At 50.5% G+C, this 23,350-nt stretch overlaps 1 protein-coding gene and 1 long non-coding RNA gene across 2 annotated transcripts in view; both read left to right on the plus strand.

The window, feature by feature from the left end:
• LOC125722469 (NACHT, LRR and PYD domains-containing protein 12-like) overlaps positions 1–8,864 on the plus strand; it is a 250,587-nt gene extending 241,723 nt beyond the window's left edge. Inside the window, exons 11-13 of the mRNA XM_048998632.1 lie at positions 5,561–5,734; positions 5,849–5,895; positions 7,524–8,864. Coding sequence (XP_048854589.1) covers positions 5,561–5,734; positions 5,849–5,895; positions 7,524–8,044 — 742 coding nt within the window. The 3' untranslated portion in view covers positions 8,045–8,864. The remainder of the gene's footprint in view (positions 1–5,560; positions 5,735–5,848; positions 5,896–7,523) is intronic.
• LOC125722546 (uncharacterized) lies at positions 2,732–3,296 on the plus strand. The gene is made up of 3 exons (XR_007386459.1): positions 2,732–2,786; positions 2,849–2,910; positions 3,283–3,296. It is a non-coding gene; the product is annotated as an uncharacterized LOC125722546 (long non-coding RNA).
• Positions 8,865–23,350: the final 14,486 nt, after the last annotated feature.

A 23,350-nucleotide genomic window follows, 5' to 3' on the forward strand; every position in this document is an offset into this window, starting at 1 on the left:
GACAATGGGTTCAAGGATTTCATCCTGATACCTAATGGCAGTCAAGGTGCCGTTGTCTAGCCTGTATTGGACTGTGCGTCCCTCCATGGATATGCCTCCCCAGACCATCACTGACCCACCACCAAACCGGTCATGCTGAACAATGCTGCAGGCAGCATAACGTTCTCCATGGCTTCTCCAGACCCTTTCACGTCTGTCACATGTGCTGAGGGTGAACCTGCTCTCATCTGTGAAAAGCACAGGGCACCAGTAGCAGACCTGCAAATTCTGGTAATCTATGGCAAATGCCAATCGAGCTCCATGGTGCTGGGCAGTGAGCACAGGGTCCACTAGAGGACATTGGGTCCTCAGGGCACCCTTATGATGTCTGTTTCTGATTGTTTGCTGAGAGACATTCACACCAGTGGCCTGATGGAGGTCATTTTGTAGGGCTCCAGCAGTGTTCATCCTCTTCCTCCTTGCACAAAGGAGCAGATACCGGTCCTGCTGATGGGTTAAGGACCTTCTATGGCCCTGTCCAGCTCTCCTTGAATAACTGCCTGTCTCCTGGAATCTCCTCCATGCCCTTGAGATTGTGCTGGGAGACACAGCAAACCTTCTGGCAATGGCACGTACTGATGCGCCATCCTGGAGGAGTTGGACTACCTGTGCAACCTCTGTAGGGTCAAGGTATCGCCTCATGCTACCAGTAGTGACACTGACCGTCGCCAAATGCAAAACTAGTGAAAAAACTGTCAGAAAAGATGAGGAGGGAAAAATGCCAGTGGCCTCCACCTGTTAAACCATTCCTGGTTTGGGGGTCGTCTCATTGTTGCCCCTCTAGTTCACCTGTTGATAATTTCATTAACACCAAAGCAGCTGAAACTGATTAACAACTCCCTCCGCTACTTAACTGACCTGATCAATATCCCAGAAGTCACCTGATCAATAGACTTGATGCTATACTCTGATTAAAATGTGTTCCTTCAATTTTTTTGAGCAGTGTATATTAATACATAGATATGAATGTCCATACATACACAGACACACTTTAATACATATCTGTAATGACTGAAACATACAATACATGAATCAAACAGTAATAATAATAATTAATAAAAATAACTGCAAAAAAGTAAGGGGGCGGTGGGCGTTGAGGTAGCTTTTATTCACAAAATAGTTTGCTGCAAACATACATCCATCCATCCATTTTCCAAACCGCTTATCCTACTGGGTCGCTGGGGGTCCGGAGCCTATCCCGGAAGCAATAGGCAAAAGGTAGGGAACAACCCAGGATGGGGGGCCAACCCATCGCAGGGCACATTCACATACCAGTCGGGCAATTTAGCAACTCCAATTAGCCTCAGCATGTTTTTGGACTGTGGGGGAAACCGGAGTACCCGGAGAAAATCCCACGATGACATGGGGAGAACATGCAAACTCCACACACATGTGACCCAGGTGGAGACTTGAACCCGGGTCCCAGAGGTATTAGGCAATAGTGCTAACCACTGCACCACCATGCCGCCCCCAGCAAACATACAAACAACCAGAATTCTAGAAAAGTTCTTTATATTTTAATGAAATAACAAATAAAACACTTTCAAATCACATGAGCCTATATTTTATTCACAACAGAACATAGATAATATTACAAATGTTCAAAGGCCGAAGACCTGTATTGGATGCCCGTGGTCTTCGGGCCCTCAGACGACTCTGCATCACTCATCGGCATGATTGTGTCAATGACATTACTAAATGGGCCAGGAATACTTCCAGAAAGCACAGTCGGTAAACACAATCCGCCGTGCCATCTGCAGATGCCAGCTAAAGCTCTATCATGCAAAAAGGAAGCCATATCTGAACATGGTCCAGAAGCGCCGTCGTGTCCTGTGGGTCAAGACTCATTTGAAATGGACTGTTTCAAAGTGGGAAAGTGTTCTGTGGTCAGACGAGTCCAAATGTGACATTCTTGTTGGTAATGAAGGGCGCCGTGTCCTCCGGGCTAAAGAGGAGGGAGACCTTCCAGCATGTTATCAGCGTTCAGTTCAAAAGGCAGCATCTCTGATGGTATGGGGGTGCATAAATGCATACGCTATGGGCAGCTTGCATGTTTTGGAAGGAACTATGAATGCTGAAAGGTATATAAAGGTTTTAGAGCAACACATGCTCCCCTCCAGAGGACGTCTGTTTCAGGGAAGGCCTTGTGTATTTCAGCAGGACAATGCAAAACCACATACTGCAGCTATTACAACCACATGGCTTCGTGGCAGAAGAGTCCGGGTGCTGAATTGGCCTGTCTGCAGTCCAGATCTTTCACCTATAGAGAACATACAGTAATTACCTGTGACACCCATGGTGCACTGTGAGCAGGTATACAGGCCCACAGAGCATGCAGATAATTACCTGTGACACCCATGGTGCACTATGAGCAGGTATACAGGCCCACAGAGCATGCAGATAATTATCTGTGACACCCATGGTGCACTGTGAGCTGGTATACAGTCCCACAGAGCATGCAGATAATTATCTGTGACACCTATAGTGCACTGTGAACAGGTATACAGGCCAACAGAGCATGCAGATAATTATCTGTGACACCCATGGTGCACTGTGAGCAGGTATACAGGCCCACAGAGCATGCAGATAATTATCTGTGACACCCCTTGTACACTGTGAACAGATATACAGGCCCACAGAGCATGCAGATAATTATGTGTGACACCCCTTGTACACTGTGAGCAGGTATACAGGCCCACAGAGTATGCAGATAATTATCTGTGACACCCATGGTGCACTGTGAGCAGGTATACAGGCCAACAGAGCATGCAGATAATTATCTGTGACACCCATGGTGCACTGTGAGCAGGTATACAGGCCCACAGAGCATGCAGATAATTATCTGTGACACCCCTTGTACACTGTGAGCAGGTATACAGGCCAACAGAGCATGCAGATAATTATCTGTGACACCCCTTGTACACTGTGAACAGATATACAGGCCCACAGAGCATGCAGATAATTATGTGTGACACCCCTTGTACACTGTGAGCAGGTATACAGGCCCACAGAGTATGCAGATAATTATCTGTGACACCCATGGTGCACTGTGAGCAGGTATACAGGCCAACAGAGCATGCAGATAATTATCTGTGACACCCATGGTGCACTGTGAGCAGGTATACAGGCCCACAGAGCATGCAGATAATTATCTGTGACACCCCTTGTACACTGTGAGCAGGTATACAGGCCAACAGAGCATGCAGATAATTATCTGTGACACCCCTTGTACACTGTGAGCAGGTATCAGTACTGACTACTTTTTATATTGAGTCACATGTTTTATGTGAATTACTTTGTACTGAACTGAAGGCCAGTATTTGTCACTGTGAATATGTTGTTGCAGACGTCCATCCAGAAATCAGAGCTGGGGGAAAAGATAAGGTCCTTATTCCAATTAATTTTTGGTACAAATATCAATGTGTCTGTCGCAGATGGAGGATTATATATTCTAGAGGTTTCTTTTTATTTTTAAGTTGCAGAATGTTGTCTCATCTGAGGAGGATTCAGTGTATTATGTGTGAGGTTCGTTTTGGTTTTGATGCTGGATTCAGTTAGTAAATATTAGAAAAATTGCTTATTCTCAACTCCTATTTATGGATTAAGTCTTCGAATGTCATGAAATGACTGTTACTGAAAAGGAGGTGGAGATGTGTAATCCCTTTCTGTCCCCGTGAGTGATAGTGAATAGTGATATTGTGAAGTAGGAAGTCCAGATTATTCCAGATTGGCGTGTATTTACAGGGTCTGAGAGTACAGTTAGTGATTTTAATGGCTTTCCACTGGGCTGTCAGTGCTGTGGAAATGGCAGCACTGTGTTGTTAAAGCAGTTTTGTTTCTTTAATGACATTTTGAGTAAGTCTGCATGTCTGAGATTTTTACAGTACAGCTGCTCCTGCTGTAACCATGAGCTGCTGTTACTGCTGTAGTGTGACCATTTAGTTAAGTCTTGCAGTTGATTTGCTAAGTAATAATTAAGAAAAATGAGCTTGTAATCCAACTTGAGATTTACTTTTCTGTAATGTGGAATGTTTGATTTTGAGTTTTTGTTTTTCCAGCAAAAATGTGACATTAATGAGTTTGAAAGAATTTCTCTGAATTTATTCTGGACGAGTAATTTTATTTTTATTGATTTAAGTGGGAGACTCATCTATTGTTTTGAATAAGGGGGTGTAGTTGAGGGTAACCAAGTCTGACAGCCTGTGGGAGATGTAGATACCCAAGTACCAGATATTTCCAGTGTGAAATGGACCATCCTGATCGGCTGAATCCCAGGCATCTTCAGACAGTGAGAATATTATGGGTTTTTTTCCAGTTTATTGTGTAGTTTGATAGATTTGAAAAGGTATTAATAAAATTAAAATTTCATATTTTGAGGGTTTCATAAAAACAGCAAGATATCATCTGCATAGAGATTAATTTTGTGTTGACTTATTAGTATGAATTCCATTTATTTCACTGTTCTGTCGTATTGCTGCCACAATTGTTTCTATGAAGATGGCAAACAGTGAAGGAGAGAGTGGGCATGCAGGCCGTCTTCCCCGTCGGAGTGTGAATGCAGGTGATGTGATCCCATCTGTGACACTGTAGCTTTGGGTGAGGTGTACAGTATTTTAACCCAGTGGGTGAACGATTCTCCGAAGCCAAATCTATGCAATGTATTAAAGAGGAATGTCCACCTGACTGTCAGATGCCGTTTCTGCATCTAATGATGTAATCATGGGTTTAGTATGGGTATGCTGAGCAGTACTGACTAAATTAAGTAATCTATAGATGTTGTCCGAGGCATGTCTTGTCTTGATGAAATCTGTCTGATCAGGATGGATTATAGTAGGAATGACTGTCTGTAACTGAGTGGCGAGAGCTTTTGTAATGATTTTCAAGTTATTCATTAATGAGAGTGCCGGGTAACTGGAGGGTTGTGTTGGGTCTTTATCAGGTCTCAATAACACTGTAATGGCCGGTAACTGGAGGGCTGTGTTTGGTCTTTATCAGGTTTCAATAACACTGTAATGGCCTATAGATTTCTGCAGGGTAACCATCCGGTCTGGCGATTGGTTGTTAGGCATTTGGTTGAGGACCTTATGGAGTTCTTCTGATGTTAATGGTGCATCAAGCAGAGGTGGAGATTTCAGGTCCAGGGAGTACAAATCCAGACCAAGATTTTGTTTCAACAAACCAGTTGAGTTCTCTGTGACTGTGACTCTTTATATTCATCTGGTTGGTTGAAACAAAATCTTGGTCTGGATTTGTACTCTCTGGACCTGAAATCTCCACCTCTGGCATCAAGGGCATCTGCTGTTTCATTGGTTAATATGGGTAAGTCTAGATTATTTTTAAATGATTCTATATCGACTGGATCTGGTTCTGAGAAGTATAGGTTCTTATAAAATGTTCAAAAGATGTTAATTTTGTGCGATTATTGAAATATTTATTAGAGGAGTCACTTTTGCTTAAAAGTAATGCTTGTAATGGTCAGGTGATCTTATTTATTGTGGATTTTTTTTCCATGTTTCTGCAGACTGTCAGGCTGTAGAGTCACAGAAGAAGGCTGTTCTTCCCTGGCTTCAGCTCTGAGGTCAAACCCCTCACACCTGAGAGAGCTGGACCTGAGCTACAATCACCCAGGAGACTCAGGAGTGAAGCTGCTTTCTGCTGTACTGGAGGATCCCAGCTGTAAACTGGAGAAGCTGCAGTGAGTACAGAGTGTATGTCTGACACGCTACAGATACTTATGCATGTATGTGAAGAAGAGGCACCAATAAATAAATGGATACAGCAGTACTATGTCATTCTGCTTCTCCTGTAGTGTGGATTACGGTGGAGAGTGCAGGACCAGACCAGGCTTACAGAAATGTAAGTGTCTTTGCATGTTTTTATTAATAATACCATGAATACTACTGTATGTTATGGTTGTATTCACACAATTGTTGTGATGAGTGGCTTTTTGCACTGTGTGCAGATGGATTTCCATGTTTGTGTTTAGGTGAGTTTCATGTCATTTTAGACAAACATCCAAACGCGAAACAAAAAATCAAAATCATCACCAAAACACTATCAATTAATTTAATCGGTTTTTAAAATATTTTTTGCAAATGCTTTATAGCTGCTTGTATTATCTTGGTGTTTGTGTGGGAGTGTAGGATGGTTAAATATATTCTGAATTAGTTATACATATTTAATTTCACAAAAAAAGAATCCTTTGCATTTGTTCTTTTTGCGGATGCCGTGAGTGAATGTGTTTTCTGTGAGAGATTCGTTAGTATTGTCCTAAGGAGGCACCTGTAGGCAGTGAGACCGGACTCTCTCCTCAAGTGCAAAATGTGAATTTGCATTTTTACAGGGTGGTTCTGGAACATTCCTTAAAATTCATGAGAGAATATTACTGATTGGTCACTGAATCCCTTAAACCAGGGGAGCCCAAATCCAGTCCTGGAGGGCCAGAGTCCTGCACATTTTTGGGTTTCCCCTCATTTAACACACCTGATTCATCTCCTTGTGCTAATAACCACACAGCTCTTGAGCTGAATTATTTATGGTGGAACAGGGAAAGAACTTTGCTACACAGGGCACCGGCCCCCCAGGACTGGATTTGGACACCCCTGCTTTAGGTAGAAGAAACAGGCAGCACAAGTCGATGTTAACTGGCCAATGAGGTAGTGCCCCTCTCATAAATATTAATCAGCCAGCCAATCGTGTAGGGCTTCACTCGTGAATATTAAAAAGTTCTCCTGATCCACGGTGCTAAAAGAAATTAGCGCCCGGGACACACTGGATGTGCGGCGGAAAATATCAAATTTCATTTCGGCGCCCATGTTAACAGATTAGAGCGGCCGCGTGTCTGCGCGAGATGCGGGGCTCACGCCTCGCGGCAGCGGCGCAGCATCTACAGTCACGCGCGCGGTAAGCGGTTCTCTATGGAAGCGTATTGCATTCATCTGGGAAAAATTAATTCTGTTTTTCCGAATTAATGAGATAATAATCCCGGTTTTCAGAGCAATATTTTTCTGAATTAATGAAAACCTTCCTGTTTTTTATGATGCACGATCTGTGCCGGAATCATCGTTTATATCAGAATCCAGATCCAAATGTTTATTAAATATCACTTTAAACGTGTAATAATATTACTTAAATATTCTGTTATTGATGGCCATTTTCGAGCCGGATGCGCCGGAATTAGCGGTTTGAAGGAAAGACACTGACTTTAGTATTGATCTCTGGTGCCGTTTTGTGGTAAATGTGCTTGTGATGAATATGTCTGATGAATGTCGCTGCTTTGTCATTTTTTAATTAAATTAATTAAGCTGTTAGTTTAGCTCGCGCCCCATTTTGGCGGCTCTTCCCGCCGCCGTCGCGCGCCCACTTTATGTTTCATAAACTTCAGTTCCCGCTTCGTTAGGGGAAGCTGTGCTGTTTTTATATCGTACAGAAACATAAAGTACAGGCGGCCTGATGGGATTAATAATTCTTCCTCCTGCCTACAGACTCCTGCCAGCTGACGCTGGACCCCAACACAGCAAACAGCCGCCTGTCTCTGTCAGGGGGGAACAGGAAGGTGACACGGGGGGCAGAGCAGCCATATCCTGATCATCCAGAGAGATTTGACCGCTGCCTCCAAGTTCTGTGCAGAGAGAGTCTGACTGGCCGCTGTTACTGGGAGGCTGAGTGGGATGGAGATGCAGTCTGGATAGGAGTGACTTATAAAGGGATCGGGAGGAAAGGAGGGAGTGACTGTGGGCTTGGATACAATGACAAGTCATGGAGTCTGAGCTGTGATACTGACAGTTACTCTGTCCGGCACAATAATAAACAGACTCTCATACCCATACAGCCCTCAGGTCCCCGCAGAGTAGGAGTGTATCTGGACTGGGGGGCTGGTACTCTGTCCTTCTACAGAGTCTCCTCTGATGGACTGACCCCCCTGCACAGATTCACCTCCTCATTCACTGAGTCCCTCTATCCAGGGTTTGGGGTTCATTATAGAAACTCCTCAGTGTCACTGTGACGTGTTGCTGGTTCTCCTGGCAAAAGGGTAAAATCTCTGCTTTTTAGCCTTTATAATCCTTTTTACTCTGAAATGTACAGAACTGTGCAAAAGTCTCAGGCAGGCAAAGAAAATGATGTTTAGATTATCCTCCTGTTGGTGTAAAACTATGATATGATGCCTGTCAAAGTGTGTCAGCTTCGCCATTTCAGAACCTCTGCTAAAATCATCCTAGTATTTGCAGTGACTGTCCAGTGCAGCCATGTATTTTTTGACTTGGCCACTAACACACCTCATACAGCTAGTCAATCTCTCACTGACTTTTTAACCAATATATTTAATTATTTAATTGATAATGGTGAAATTTAACAAAATCATGGAACGACTGAGGTGCCCCTGAGGAGAAGTTTGGGAACTGAAGCGGTGTTCATCTAGCCATCCAACTAGATATCAGTAACTTTTTAGAAAACAGAAGAAATTATTACTAGTTTTATTGTGTTATTCTTAATTTGTTCTAATGTTAAATTGTGTATTTTGTTCTAAGCCAAAGTACACTTGCTACCCAGATAAACAGCTTTAAACATTTCTTTGGACTGACTACGACTTTCGCACAGTACTGTGTGTTTGACAAAAAATAAATGACTGTCTTCAGTGAGCTGAATAACATCAAAAATATAGTTTAATAGTTTTTTTCTTTGACTAAAATGTAATTAAATGTAATCCTGATCGGGGGGGCTATCCCCTTCTCTTGTATATGTACATTTTATATATTGTATATTTATGTCCATTTACTGTATTTCCTCCCTGTACAGTGACAATAAAGGCTTTCTGTTCTGTCCTATTAATGTCCTGCTTCAGCGTCACCCAAAGCATAACTGAGTAACATAATGAAACCACAGTCTGCTGGATTAAGTTAAATTCACTGTATTACTGCAGCTGAACATTACTCACACAATCACACTGAAGCAATGTGTATAATAATCATTTAACAGGAGACATATCAGACACAAAAAACACTGGAAAATATAATTATGTCCTGTTACAATCCTGCTTCAGTGGATTAAAGTAAATAAAATTATTATTAATATATTTAAATAAAGAAATTTGATTTGTTAAATAATTAACACCCTTCCCACCCCCACCCCCCAGTAATAGGTCTGCTTGCTCCCCCGTCATACAGAATAGGCAGGTGCCCAGACAACCTTGTCACCCCCTCCCCACTGTGAAAGGTCTGGTTTTGCCCCCATCAGACAGAAGGGGCAGGTGCCCAGGCACCCTTGCCAGACCCACCCCACTGTGAAAGGTCTGGTTATGCCCCCGTCAGACAGAACGGGCAGGTGCCCAGGCACCCTTGCCACCCCCACCCCACTGTAAAAGGTCTAGTTACTCCCCGGTAGGATCGAAGGGGCTGGTGCCCCGGCAGCCTTGCAACCCCCACCCCACTGTAAAAGGTCTGCTTATGCCCCCGTCAGACAGAATGGGCATGTGCCCAGGCACCCTTGCCACCCCCACCCCACTGTAAAAGGTCTGGTTAAAGACCTGTCAGACAGGACGGGCAGTTTCCCAGGCAACCTTGCCACCCCCACCCCACTGAAAAAGGTCTGCTTATGCCCCCGTCAGAAAGAATAGGCATGTGCCCAGGCAACCTTGCCACCCCCACCTCACTGTAATAGGTCTGCTTACTCCCCCGTCGTACAAAAAGGGCAGCTACCCAGACACCCTTGCCACCCCCACCCCACTGTGAAAGGTCTGGTTATGCCCCCGTCAGACAACGGGCAGGTGCCCAGGCAGCCTTGCCACCCCCACCCCACTGTAAAAGGTCTGGTTATGCCCCCGTCAGACAGAACGGGCAGGTGCCCAGGCAGCCTTGCCACCCCCACCCTACTGTAAAAGGTCTGGTTGCTCCCCTGTCTAACCGAACGGGCAGGTGCCCAGGCAGCCTTCCCACCCCCAACCCACTGTAAAAGGTCTGCTTATGCCCCCGTCAGGCAGAATGGGCAGGTGCCCAGGCACCCTTGCCTCCCCAACACACTGTAAAAGGTCTGGTTATGCCCCCGTCAGACAAAAAAGTTATATGCCCAGGCACCCTTGCCACCCCCACCCCACTGTAAAAGGTCTGGTTATGCCCCCGTCAGACAGAACGGACAGGTCCCCAGGAACCCTTTACCCCCCCCCAACCCCACTGAAAAAGGTCTGGTTCTCCCCCGTCGTGCTAAAGGGGCAGCTACCCAGACACCCTTGCCACCCGCACCCAACTGTGAAAGGTCTGGTTATGCCCCCGTCAGAGAGAACGGATAGGAGCCCAGGCAGCCTTACAACCCCCCCTCCACATTGTAAAAGTTCTTGGTGCTCCTCCGTCGGACAGAAGGGGCTGGTGCCCAGGCACCCTTGCCACCCCCACCCCACTGTAAAAGATCTAGTTACTCCCCGGTAGGATCGAAGGGGCTGGTGCCCAGGCAACCTTGCCACCCCCCACCCCACTGAAAAAGGTCTGGTTATGCCCCCGTCAGACAGAACGGGCAGGTGCTCAGGCACCCTTGCCACCCCCACCTCACTGTAATAGGTCTGGTTACTCCCCCGTAGGACAGAATTGGCTGGTGCCCAGGCAGCCTTTCCACCCCCACCACACTGTAAAAGGTCTGGTTATGCCCCCGTCAGACAACGGGCAGCTACCCAGGCACCCTTGCCAGCCCCACCCCACTGTAAAAGGTCTGGTTATGCCCCCGTCAGACAGAACGGGCAGGTGCCCAGGCACCCTTGAAACCCCCACCCCACTGTAAAAGGTCTGATTTCTCCCCCTTAGGACAGAAGGGGCAGGTGCCCAGGCACCCTTGAAACCCCCACCCCACTGTAAAAGGTCTGGTTATGCCCCCGTCAGACAGAAAAGTCATATGCCCAGGCACCCTTGCCACCCCAACCCCACTGTAAAAGGTCTGGTTATGCCCCCGTCAGAGAGAACGGATAGGAGCCCAGGCAGCCTTACAACCCCCCCTCCACATTGTAAAAGTTCTTGGTGCTCCTCCGTCGGACAGAAGGGGCTGGTGCCCAGGCACCCTTGCCACCCCCACCCCACTGTAAAAGATCTAGTTACTCCCCGGTAGGATCGAAGGGGCTGGTGCCCAGGCAACCTTGCCACCCCCACCCCACTGAAAAAGGTCTGGTTATGCCCCCGTCAGACAGAACGGGCAGGTGCTCAGGCACCCTTGCCACCCCCACCTCACTGTAATAGGTCTGGTTACTCCCCCGTAGGACAGAATTGGCTGGTGCCCAGGCAGCCTTTCCACCCCCACCACACTGTAAAAGGTCTGGTTATGCCCCCGTCAGACAGAACGGGCAGGTGCCCAGGCAGCATTGCCACCCCCACCCCCCCCCCCGCAAAAGGTCTGGTTAAAGACCTGTCAGACCGGACGGGCAGCTACCCAGACACCCTTGCCACCCCCACCCCACTGTGAAAGGTCTGGTTATGCCCCCGTCAGACAGAACGGGCAGGTGCCCAGGCACCCTTGCCACCCCCACCCCCCTGTAATAGTTCTGGTTAAAGCCCCGTCAGACAAAACGGGTAGTTTCCCAGGCAACCTTGCCACCCCCTACCCACTGAAAAATGTCTGGTTCTCCCCCGTCGTGCAAAAGGGGCAGCTACCCAGACACCCTTGCCACCCCCACCCCACTGTAAAAGGTCTGCTTATGCCCCCGTCAGACATAACGGGCAGCTACCCAGACACCCTTGCCAGCCCCACTCCACTGTAAAAGGACTGATTTCTCCCCCGTAGGACAGAATAGGAAGGTGCCCAGGCAACCTTGCCACCCCCACCTCACTGTAATAGGTCTGCTTACTCCCCCGTCGTACAAAAAGGGCAGCTACCCAGACACCCTTGCCACCCCCACCCCACTGTGAAAGGTCTGGTTATGCCCCCGTCAGACAACGGGCAGGTGCCCAGGCAGCCTTGCCACCCCCACCCCACTGTAAAAGGTCTGGTTATGCCCCCGTCAGACAGAACGGGCAGGTGCCCAGGCAGCCTTGCCACCCCCACCCTACTGTAAAAGGTCTGGTTGCTCCCCTGTCTAACCGAACGGGCAGGTGCCCAGGCAGCCTTCCCACCCCCAACCCACTGTAAAAGGTCTGCTTATGCCCCCGTCAGGCAGAATGGGCAGGTGCCCAGGCACCCTTGCCTCCCCAACACACTGTAAAAGGTCTGGTTATGCCCCCGTCAGACAAAAAAGTTATATGCCCAGGCACCCTTGCCACCCCCACCCCACTGTAAAAGGTCTGGTTATGCCCCCGTCAGACAGAACGGACAGGTCCCCAGGAACCCTTTACCCCCCCCCAACCCCACTGAAAAAGGTCTGGTTCTCCCCCGTCGTGCTAAAGGGGCAGCTACCCAGACACCCTTGCCACCCGCACCCAACTGTGAAAGGTCTGGTTATGCCCCCGTCAGAGAGAACGGATAGGAGCCCAGGCAGCCTTACAACCCCCCCTCCACATTGTAAAAGTTCTTGGTGCTCCTCCGTCGGACAGAAGGGGCTGGTGCCCAGGCACCCTTGCCACCCCCACCCCACTGTAAAAGATCTAGTTACTCCCCGGTAGGATCGAAGGGGCTGGTGCCCAGGCAACCTTGCCACCCCCACCCCACTGAAAAAGGTCTGGTTATGCCCCCGTCAGACAGAACGGGCAGGTGCTCAGGCACCCTTGCCACCCCCACCTCACTGTAATAGGTCTGGTTACTCCCCCGTAGGACAGAATTGGCTGGTGCCCAGGCAGCCTTTCCACCCCCACCACACTGTAAAAGGTCTGGTTATGCCCCCGTCAGACAGAACGGGCAGGTGCCCAGGCAGCATTGCCACCCCCCACCCCCCCCCCCGCAAAAGGTCTGGTTAAAGACCTGTCAGACCGGACGGGCAGCTACCCAGACACCCTTGCCACCCCCACCCCACTGTGAAAGGTCTGGTTAAGCCCCCGTCAGACAACGGGCAGCTACCCAGGCACCCTTGCCAGCCCCACCCCACTGTAAAAGGTCTGGTTATGCCCCCGTCAGACAGAACGGGCAGGTGCCCAGGCACCCTTGAAACCCCCACCCCACTGTAAAAGGTCTGATTTCTCCCCCTTAGGACAGAAGGGGCAGGTGCCCAGGCACCCTTGAAACCCCCACCCCACTGTAAAAGGTCTGGTTATGCCCCCGTCAGACAGAAAAGTCATATGCCCAGGCACCCTTGCCACCCCAACCCCACTGTAAAAGGTCTGGTTATGCCCCCGTCAGACAGAACGGGCAGGTGCCCAGGCAGCATTGCCACCCCCACCCCCCCCCCCGCAAAAGGTCTGGTTAAAGACCTGTCAGACCGGACGGGCAGCTACCCAGACACCCTTGCCACCCCCACCCCACTGTAAAAGGTCTGGTTATGCCCCCGTCAGACAGAACGGACAGGTCCCCAGGAACCCTTTACCCCCCCCCAACCCCACTGAAAAAGGTCTGGTTCTCCCCCGTCGTGCTAAAGGGGCAGCTACCCAGACACCCTTGCCACCCGCACCCAACTGTGAAAGGTCTGGTTATGCCCCCGTCAGAGAGAACGGATAGGAGCCCAGGCAGCCTTACAACCCCCCCTCCACATTGTAAAAGTTCTTGGTGCTCCTCCGTCGGACAGAAGGGGCTGGTGCCCAGGCACCCTTGCCACCCCCACCCCACTGTAAAAGATCTAGTTACTCCCCGGTAGGATCGAAGGGGCTGGTGCCCAGGCAACCTTGCCACCCCCACCCCACTGAAAAAGGTCTGGTTATGCCCCCGTCAGACAGAACGGGCAGGTGCTCAGGCACCCTTGCCACCCCCACCTCACTGTAATAGGTCTGGTTACTCCCCCGTAGGACAGAATTGGCTGGTGCCCAGGCAGCCTTTCCACCCCCACCACACTGTAAAAGGTCTGGTTATGCCCCCGTCAGACAGAACGGGCAGGTGCCCAGGCAGCATTGCCACCCCCACCCCCCCCCCCGCAAAAGGTCTGGTTAAAGACCTGTCAGACCGGACGGGCAGCTACCCAGACACCCTTGCCACCCCCACCCCACTGTGAAAGGTCTGGTTAAGCCCCCGTCAGACAACGGGCAGCTACCCAGGCACCCTTGCCAGCCCCACCCCACTGTAAAAGGTCTGGTTATGCCCCCGTCAGACAGAACGGGCAGGTGCCCAGGCACCCTTGAAACCCCCACCCCACTGTAAAAGGTCTGATTTCTCCCCCTTAGGACAGAAGGGGCAGGTGCCCAGGCACCCTTGAAACCCCCACCCCACTGTAAAAGGTCTGGTTATGCCCCCGTCAGACAGAAAAGTCATATGCCCAGGCACCCTTGCCACCCCAACCCCACTGTAAAAGGTCTGGTTATGCCCCCGTCAGACAGAACGGGCAGGTGCCCAGGCAGCATTGCCACCCCCCACCCCCCCCCCGCAAAAGGTCTGGTTAAAGACCTGTCAGACCGGACGGGCAGCTACCCAGACACCCTTGCCACCCCCACCCCACTGTAAAAGGTCTGGTTATGCCCCCGTCAGACAGAACGGACAGGTCCCCAGGAACCCTTTACCCCCCCCCAACCCCACTGAAAAAGGTCTGGTTCTCCCCCGTCGTGCTAAAGGGGCAGCTACCCAGACACCCTTGCCACCCGCACCCAACTGTGAAAGGTCTGGTTATGCCCCCGTCAGAGAGAACGGATAGGAGCCCAGGCAGCCTTACAACCCCCCCTCCACATTGTAAAAGTTCTTGGTGCTCCTCCGTCGGACAGAAGGGGCTGGTGCCCAGGCACCCTTGCCACCCCCACCCCACTGTAAAAGATCTAGTTACTCCCCGGTAGGATCGAAGGGGCTGGTGCCCAGGCAACCTTGCCACCCCCACCCCACTGAAAAAGGTCTGGTTATGCCCCCGTCAGACAGAACGGGCAGGTGCTCAGGCACCCTTGCCACCCCCACCTCACTGTAATAGGTCTGGTTACTCCCCCGTAGGACAGAATTGGCTGGTGCCCAGGCAGCCTTTCCACCCCCACCACACTGTAAAAGGTCTGGTTATGCCCCCGTCAGACAGAACGGGCAGGTGCCCAGGCAGCATTGCCACCCCCACCCCCCCCCCCGCAAAAGGTCTGGTTAAAGACCTGTCAGACCGGACGGGCAGCTACCCAGACACCCTTGCCACCCCCCACCCCACTGTGAAAGGTCTGGTTATGCCCCCGTCAGACAGAACGGGCAGGTGCCCAGGCACCCTTGCCACCCCCACCCCCCTGTAATAGTTCTGGTTAAAGCCCCGTCAGACAAAACGGGTAGTTTCCCAGGCAACCTTGCCACCCCCTACCCACTGAAAAATGTCTGGTTCTCCCCCGTCGTGCAAAAGGGGCAGCTACCCAGACACCCTTGCCACCCCCACCCCACTGTAAAAGGTCTGCTTATGCCCCCGTCAGACATAACGGGCAGCTACCCAGACACCCTTGCCAGCCCCACTCCACTGTAAAAGGACTGATTTCTCCCCCGTAGGACAGAATAGGAAGGTGCCCAGGCAACCTTGCCACCCCCTCCCCACTGTGAAAGGTCTGATTATGCCCCCGTCTGACAGAATAGGCAGGTGCCCAGGCACCCTTGCCACCCCAACCCCACTGAAAAAGGTCTGGTTCTCCCCCGTCAGACAGAACGGGCAGGTGCCCAGGCAGCCTTGCCACCCCCACCCCACTGAAAAAGAACTGCTTATGCCCCCGTCAGGCAGAATGGGCATGTGCCCAGGCAGCATTGCCACCCCCACACCCCCCTGTAATAGGTCTGGTAAAAGCCCTGTCAGACAAGACGGGCAGTTTCCCAGGCAACCTTGCCACCCCCACCCCACTGAAAAAGAACTGCTTATGCCCCCGTCAGACAGAATGGGCATGTGCCCAGGCACCCTTGCCACCCCAACCCCACTGAAAAAGGTCTGGTTCTCCCCCGTCAGACTGAACGGGCAGGTGCCCAGGCAGCCTTGCCACCCCCACCCCACTGAAAAAGAACTGCTTATGCCCCCGTCAGACAGAATGGGCATGTGCCCAGGCAGCATTGCCACCCCCACACCCCACTGAAAAAGGTCTGGTTCTCCCCCGTCAGACTGAACGGGCAGGTGCCCAGACAGCCTTGCCACCCCCTCCCCACTGCAAAAGGTCTGGTTCTTCCCCGTTGTGCAAAAGGCGCAGCTAACCAGACACCCTTGCCACCCCCACCCCACTGTGAAGGGTCTGGTTATGCCCCCGTCACATAACGGATAGGTGCCCAGGCAGCCATACAACCCCCCCACCACACTGTAAAAGTTCTGCGTGCTCCTCCGTCGGACAGAAGGGTCAGGTGCCCAGGCAGCCTTGCCACCCCCACCCCCCTGTAAAAGGTCTGGTTAAAGCCCAGTCAGACAAGACGGACAGTTTCCCAGGCAACCTTGCCACCCCCTCCCCACTGAAAAATGTCTGGTTCTCCCCCGTCGGGCAAAAGGGGCAGCTATCCAGACACCCTTGCCACCCGCACCCAACTGTGAAAGGTCTGGTTATGCCCCCGTCAGAGAGAACGGATAGGAGCCCAGGCAGCCTTACAACCCCCCCTCCACATTGTAAAAGTTCTTGGTGCTCCTCCGTCGGACAGAAGGGGCTGGTGCCCAGGCACCCTTGCCACCCCCACCCCACTGTAAAAGATCTAGTTACTCCCCGGTAGGATCGAAGGGGCTGGTGCCCAGGCAACCTTGCCACCCCCACCTCACTGTAATAGGTCTGGTTACTCCCCCGTAGGACAGAATTGGCTGGTGCCCAGGCAACCTTGCCACCCCCACCCCACTGTAAAAGGTCTGGTTATGCCCCCGTCAGACAGAACGGGCAGGTGCCCAGGCAGCATTGCCACCCCCACCCCCCCCCCGCAAAAGGTCTGGTTAAAGACCTGTCAGACAGAACGGGCAGCTACCCAGGCACCCTTGCCAGCCCCACCCCACTGTAAAAGGTCTGGTTATGCCCCCGTCAGACAGAACGGGCAGGTGCCCAGGCACCCTTGAAACCCCCACCCCACTGTAAAAGGTCTGATTTCTCCCCCTTAGGACAGAAGGGGCAGGTGCCCAGGCACCCTTGCCACCCCAACCCCACTGTAAAAGGTCTGGTTATGCCCCCGTCAGACAGAACGGGCAGGTGCCCAGGCAACCTTGCCACCCCCTCCCCACTGAAAAAGGTCTGGTTCTCCCCCGTCGTACAAAAAGGGCAGCTACCCAGACACCCTTGCCACCCCCACCCCACTGTGAAAGGTCTGGTAATGCCCCCGTCAGACAAAACGGGTAGTTTCCCAGGCAACCTTGCCACCCCCTACCCACTGAAAAATGTCTGGTTCTCCCCCGTCGTGCAAAAGGGGCAGCTACCCAGACACCCTTGCCACCCCCACCCCACTGTAAAAGGTCTGCTTATGCCCCCGTCAGACATAACGGGCAGCTACCCAGACACCCTTGCCAGCCCCACTCCACTGTAAAAGGACTGATTTCTCCCCCGTAGGACAGAATAGGAAGGTGCCCAGGCAACCTTGCCACCCCAACCCCACTGAAAAAGGTCTGGTTCTCCCCCGTCAGACAGAACGGGCAGGTGCCCAGGCAGCCTTGCCACCCCCACCCCACTGAAAAAGAACTGCTTATGCCCCCGTCAGGCAGAATGGGCATGTGCCCAGGCAGCATTGCCACCCCCAAACCCCCCTGTAATAGGTCTGGTAAAAGCCCTGTCAGACAAGACGGGCAGTTTCCCAGGCAACCTTGCCACCCCCACCCCACTGAAAAAGAACTGCTTATGCCCCCGTCAGACAGAATGGGAATGTGCCCAGGCAGCATTGCCACCCCCACCACACTGTAAAAGGTCTGGTTCTCCCCCGTCGGACCAAAAGGGCAGCTACCCAGACAGCCTTGCCACCCCCACCCCACTGTGAAAGGTCTGATTATGCCCCCGTCTGACAGAATAGGCAGGTGCCCAGGCAGCATTGCCACCCCCACCCCCCTGCAAAAGGTCTGGTTCTTCCTCGTCGTGCAAAAGGCGCAGCTAACCAGACACCCTTGCCACCCCCACCCCACTGTGAAGGGTCTGGTTATGCCCCCGTCACATAACGGGCAGGTGCCCAGGCAGCCATACAACCCCCCCCCCCACCACACTGTAAAAGTTCTGCGTGCTCCTCCGTCGGACAGAAGGGGCAGGTGCCCAGGCACCCTTGCCACCCCCACCCCACTGTAAAAGGTCTAGTTACTCCCCGGTAGGATCGAAGGGGCTGGTGGCCAGGCAGCCTTGCCACCCCCACCCCACTGTGAAAGGTCTGGTTATGCCCCCGTCAGGTAGAACGGGCAGGTGCCCAGGCACCCTTGCCACCCCCACCCCACTGTAAAAGGTTTGGTTGCTCCCCCGTTGGACAGAATAGGATGGTGCCCAGGCAGCCTTGCCACCCCCACCCCACTGTGAAAGGTCTGGTTATGCCCCCGTCAGGCAGAACAGGCAGGTGCCCAGGCAGCCTTGCCACCCCCTCCCCACTGAAAAAGGTCTGGTTCTCCCCCGTCGTGCAAAAGGCGCAGCTATCCAGACACCCTTACCCCCCCCCCCACCACACTGTAAAAGGTCTGGTTATGCCCCCGTCAGAGAGAACGGATAGGAGCCCAGGCAGCCTTACAACCCCCCCACCACACTGTAAAAGTTCTTGGTGCTCCTCCGTCGGACAGAAGGGGCAGGTGCCCAGACACCCTTGCCACCCCCACCCCACTGTAAAATGTCTAGTTACTCCCCGGTAGGATCGAAGGGGTTGGTGCCCTGGCAGCCTTGCCACCCCCACCCCACTGTGAAAGGTCTGGTTATGCCCCCGTCAGACAGAAAAGGCATGTGCCCAGGCCGCCTTTCCACCCCCACCCCACTGTAAAAGGTCTGGTTATGCCCCCGTCAGACAGAACGGTCAGGTGCCCAGGCACCCTTGCCACCCCCACCCCACTGTAAAAGGTCTGGTTATGCCCCCGTCAGACAGAACGGACAGGTCCCCAGGTACCCTTTCCCCCCCCCCCAACCCCACTGTAAAAGGTCTGGTTATGCGAATCAATTCCCAACTACATGGCATAGATCAGGAATCTCGCAGAACATTGTCAGTTTGGCGCGGGCTTGTCTGACGCACTCAGAGACAGGCTTGTGTGCGGTATGCATAACGAAAGCATACAAAGACGACTCCTAACCGAAAAAGACTTGACATTAGCCAAAGCATTAGAAATTGCAATGGCAATGGAAACTGCCTCAAGGGATGCATCACAGTTACAAAAGAAAATGACAAGTGAGACTCATAATGTTAACAAATTCTCAACCAAGCCAGTCAAGGCAGCTGTATGCTTCCGATGTGGCAAAAGTTCTCATGACCAAGCAGACTGCTGGTTTCGTGATAAGAACTGTAAACACTGTAATAAAAAGGGCCACATACAGAGAATGTGTAAAATGAAGCAAAATGAGGATCCATGAAAAGAGATAAAAGGGTGAATGAAATGAATGACACCGATACAAGTGGTTCAACCTCAGATGACACTGACACAGGGTTGGGGCATATAGCACTCCATTCAGTGTCAGGCAGTGATAAGAGGATGATATGGGTGACCCCAGAGATTGAAGGAAAGAAAGTAAAAATGGAACTAGACACTGGATCAGCACTTTCTCTTATATCGCTGAAAGATTACAAAGAGAAGTTTGCAAATATTAAATTGAAACGTACACCACTGTTACTGAAAACATATACAGGAGAAAAGGTGGCACCGGTGGGAAAAATTAAAGTCAAAGTGAAACATGAAGACAAAATGAAAACTTTGGATTTGTATGTGCTGCAATGCGGAAGTGTACCATTATTTGGACGTGACTGGCTGCATATGATTAAGCTCAATTGGCAGTCTATTAAGGTAATGCAGCCCATTGAGAATGAAAGCAGTAAAGCCACATAGGAAGAGCTGAAAATTTTACTTCAATGGACAGCATCAGTCTTCCAAGAGGGCATAGGAACTTTAAAACACATGAAAGCACACCTCACAATGGATGAGCGTGCCTCAGCCAAGTTTTTGAAAGCTCGTCCTGTCCCCTATGCGTTGCGTCCAGGAGTAGAGACAGAACTAAAGCGACTAGAGGACCAGGGTATTTTGTCCAAAGTTGAATGGTCAGACTGGGCAACACCAATCGTACCAGTTGTGAAGAAAAATGGCGCGATAAGGCTATGCGGCGACTTTAAGGTAACAATCAACCCAGTTCTCCATGCAGATCAATACCCGTTACCACGTATAGAGGACATTTTTGCTTCATTAGCTGAAGGGCAACATTTTTCAAAGATTGATTTGGCTCAAGCATATTTACAAATGGAAATGGATGCTGAATCAAAAAAGTACCTAACAATTAATACCCACAAAGGCCTCTTTCGGTACAATCGGCTAGTGTTTGGTATTGCATCCGCGCCTGCGGTGTGGCAGCGTGCTATCGATCAAGTGCTACAGGGCATTCCAGGCACCCAGTGCTACTTAGATGACATTATTGTGACAGGTCATGACGACAGCTCCCACTTGGCTAATCCAGAGGCTGTCCTAATGAGGCTAGCTGAGTGTGGACTTAGAGCCAATAAGGACAAATGTGAGTTCTTTAAAGACTCCATTGAGTTCTGGGGGCACAGAATAGACAGAGAGGGTCTCCACAAATCACGAGACAAAATTGATGCCGTCCTGAAGGCTCCAAAACCCACCAATGTTTCCCAGCTTCGCTCATTTCTGGGACTGGTCAATTACTATCACAAATTCCTGCCAAATCTTGCAACTGTGCTTCATCCATTGAACAGCCTCCTACAAGCAAAAGTGACCTGGAAATGGAAAAAAAGTTGTGACCTGGCATTCCAGACTGCGAAAGAACTTATCCCATCCGAAAAAGTCTTGACTCACTGTAACCCAGATTTACCTCTTCGCTTGGCTTGTGATGCCTCGCCATATGGCACAGGTGCTGTCCTTTCACACAAAATGCCGGACGGCTCTGAACGCCCTATTGCCTTTGCATCCAGATCTTTATGTGCTGCTGAAAAGAACTATGCACAAATTGACAGAGAAGGGCTTAGCCTTGTTTGGGGTGTCAAGAAATTCAACCAATACCTATATGGCAAATGTTTCACATTAATTACAGATCACCAACCCCTAGTGGCCATTTTTAACCCTAGGAAATCTATTCCGGCTATGACTGTAGCACGTTTACAAAGATGGGCATTGTTTTTAGGTGGACACAGATACGTGATTGAGTACAAAGGCACAACACGGCATGGTAATGCTGATGGACTCTCTCGTTTACCATGTGAACCTGAAGTCAATGCCACTGCAGACCCAGCTGAGATGTTCCATACAACCCTTCTGGAGAACCTACCTGTCACAAGCGCACAGGTCAAGCAGGAAACATCCAGAGATCCAACTATGGCAAAGGTCTTTGAGTTAACTGTGAAGGGGTGGCCTGCCAAAAACACAGTGGCCTTGCCTGAATACTTCAGTCGACGCGAGCAGTTATCCGTGTGTCATGGGTGCATCATGTGGGGTACAAGAGTTGTTGTGCCACCCAAGCTGCGATCCCGAGTCCTGGGAGCACTTCATGATGGACACCTGGGTGTGGTAAAAATGAAAAGTCTTGCAAGAAGCTATATATGGTGGCCAGGCATCGATCAACAGATAGAGGAAATGGCCAAATTATGTCCTGAATGTCAGCAGACGCAAAAACAGCCTCCATCCGCCCCTGTCCACAGCTGGGAGTGGCCAACTGCCCCTTGGCAAAGGATCCACGTGGACTACGCTGGGCCTTTCCTAGATCGTATGTTTCTTGTGGTGATTAATGCATATTCAAAGTGGCCAGAGGTCTTCATAGTGAAAAATGCCACAAGCACAAAAACAGTGGAACTACTCCGCACACTGTTTGCAAGAACAGGATTGCCTGAACGACTTGTCAGTGACAACGGCAGTCAATTCACATCCGAGGAATTTCAGTCCTTCCTCCAGAGAAATGGCATCAAACACACCACAGCTGTACCTTACCACCCCGCCACGAACGGGCTAGCTGAACGATTTGTTCAGTCATTTAAACAGTCAATGAAAACAATGTCAAATGCTCAAGTGTCACTACAAGAGAAGATGGTAAATTTCTTACTTGCATACAGAAATGCTGACCATACTACCACAGGTCAAGCTCCTGCCGTTTTGTTCATGGGAAGAAGACTGAGGTCACGTCTTGATTTGCTAAAGCCTGACCTGCGTAGAGATGTCATGCAAAAACAATCCACCAAAGCAAAGACTGGTCATGTTAGAAACTTTGTGATTGGACAACAAGTTCTGGCAAGAGACTACTGTCAGTCTAAGCAGAAATGGCAGCATGGTGAAATACTGTCCAAGACAGGCCCTCTAACATACACTGTGAGAGTTGGGGAAAGTGTTATCTGGCGTCGACACGTCGATCAATTGCTGGAAGCAACCGCTCAACGTTCAGCCAATAAGAGCACAGAGGATGACCTTCATAACCCTGAGGACTCTGATGAGCTCGTGTGCACAGCCTCAGAGCCGCCGCCTCCTGATCATGGAAATGCTGCACTGGTTAATGTGGGTATTCCTGAGGTTCCTGTTCAGGGCTCTGACCCTCACGAGAGACGCTATCCTGAAAGAGCTCATCATCCTCCCCAAAGACTGGACCTATAGAAATGCATTGCATTGTTTTTTCCATGTTTAATGAGTGTTAGGTGTGTTAAGTGTTCAGCACGAATGTCGAAGTGTTCAGGACTATTTGGTTGTAATTGTAAAGTTGTAATTGCCAGTACTGTAGTTGTGGGGTATATTATTGTTTCGTTTCCTTTTATATGAGATAGACATCAATGCTGTAAGGGAGGAAATGTTATGTTCACATTAATTATATAGGAACTACTTTTCTGGTATGTACCACAATAATTAACATACAGACTGGCTAGCGTAGGAATACGCAGAGTTAGAGAACTATATAGTCCTACACTGAGAAGTGACATGCGATGCAGTACAATTCCTAGTAAAGACATTGCTAACTTTACTTTGGTGTCTGTTGGATGTATGTTGTGAAAGTGAGAAACACAACAATGTACATTCAGAGCTTCCCGATGTCACAGTGGAAGGTGTACATGATGTTGCTCCCGGCTGTGTAGCAATACCATGTAACGCAGCGCGAACACCTGCCAAAACTGCATGTTCTATGGCCTCTAAGTGAGCAGAATTCGCCATGTTGTCCCGCATCAGCCCTAACCTGCGCTCTCATTGGTACCGCCCATTTTACACAAATGGGCGTGGCTAATTTGCATACGTTCTCAA

This window comes from Brienomyrus brachyistius, unplaced genomic scaffold (assembly GCF_023856365.1).
Source record: "Brienomyrus brachyistius isolate T26 unplaced genomic scaffold, BBRACH_0.4 scaffold39, whole genome shotgun sequence".
In the NCBI taxonomy this organism is placed as follows: domain Eukaryota; kingdom Metazoa; phylum Chordata; class Actinopteri; order Osteoglossiformes; family Mormyridae; genus Brienomyrus; species Brienomyrus brachyistius.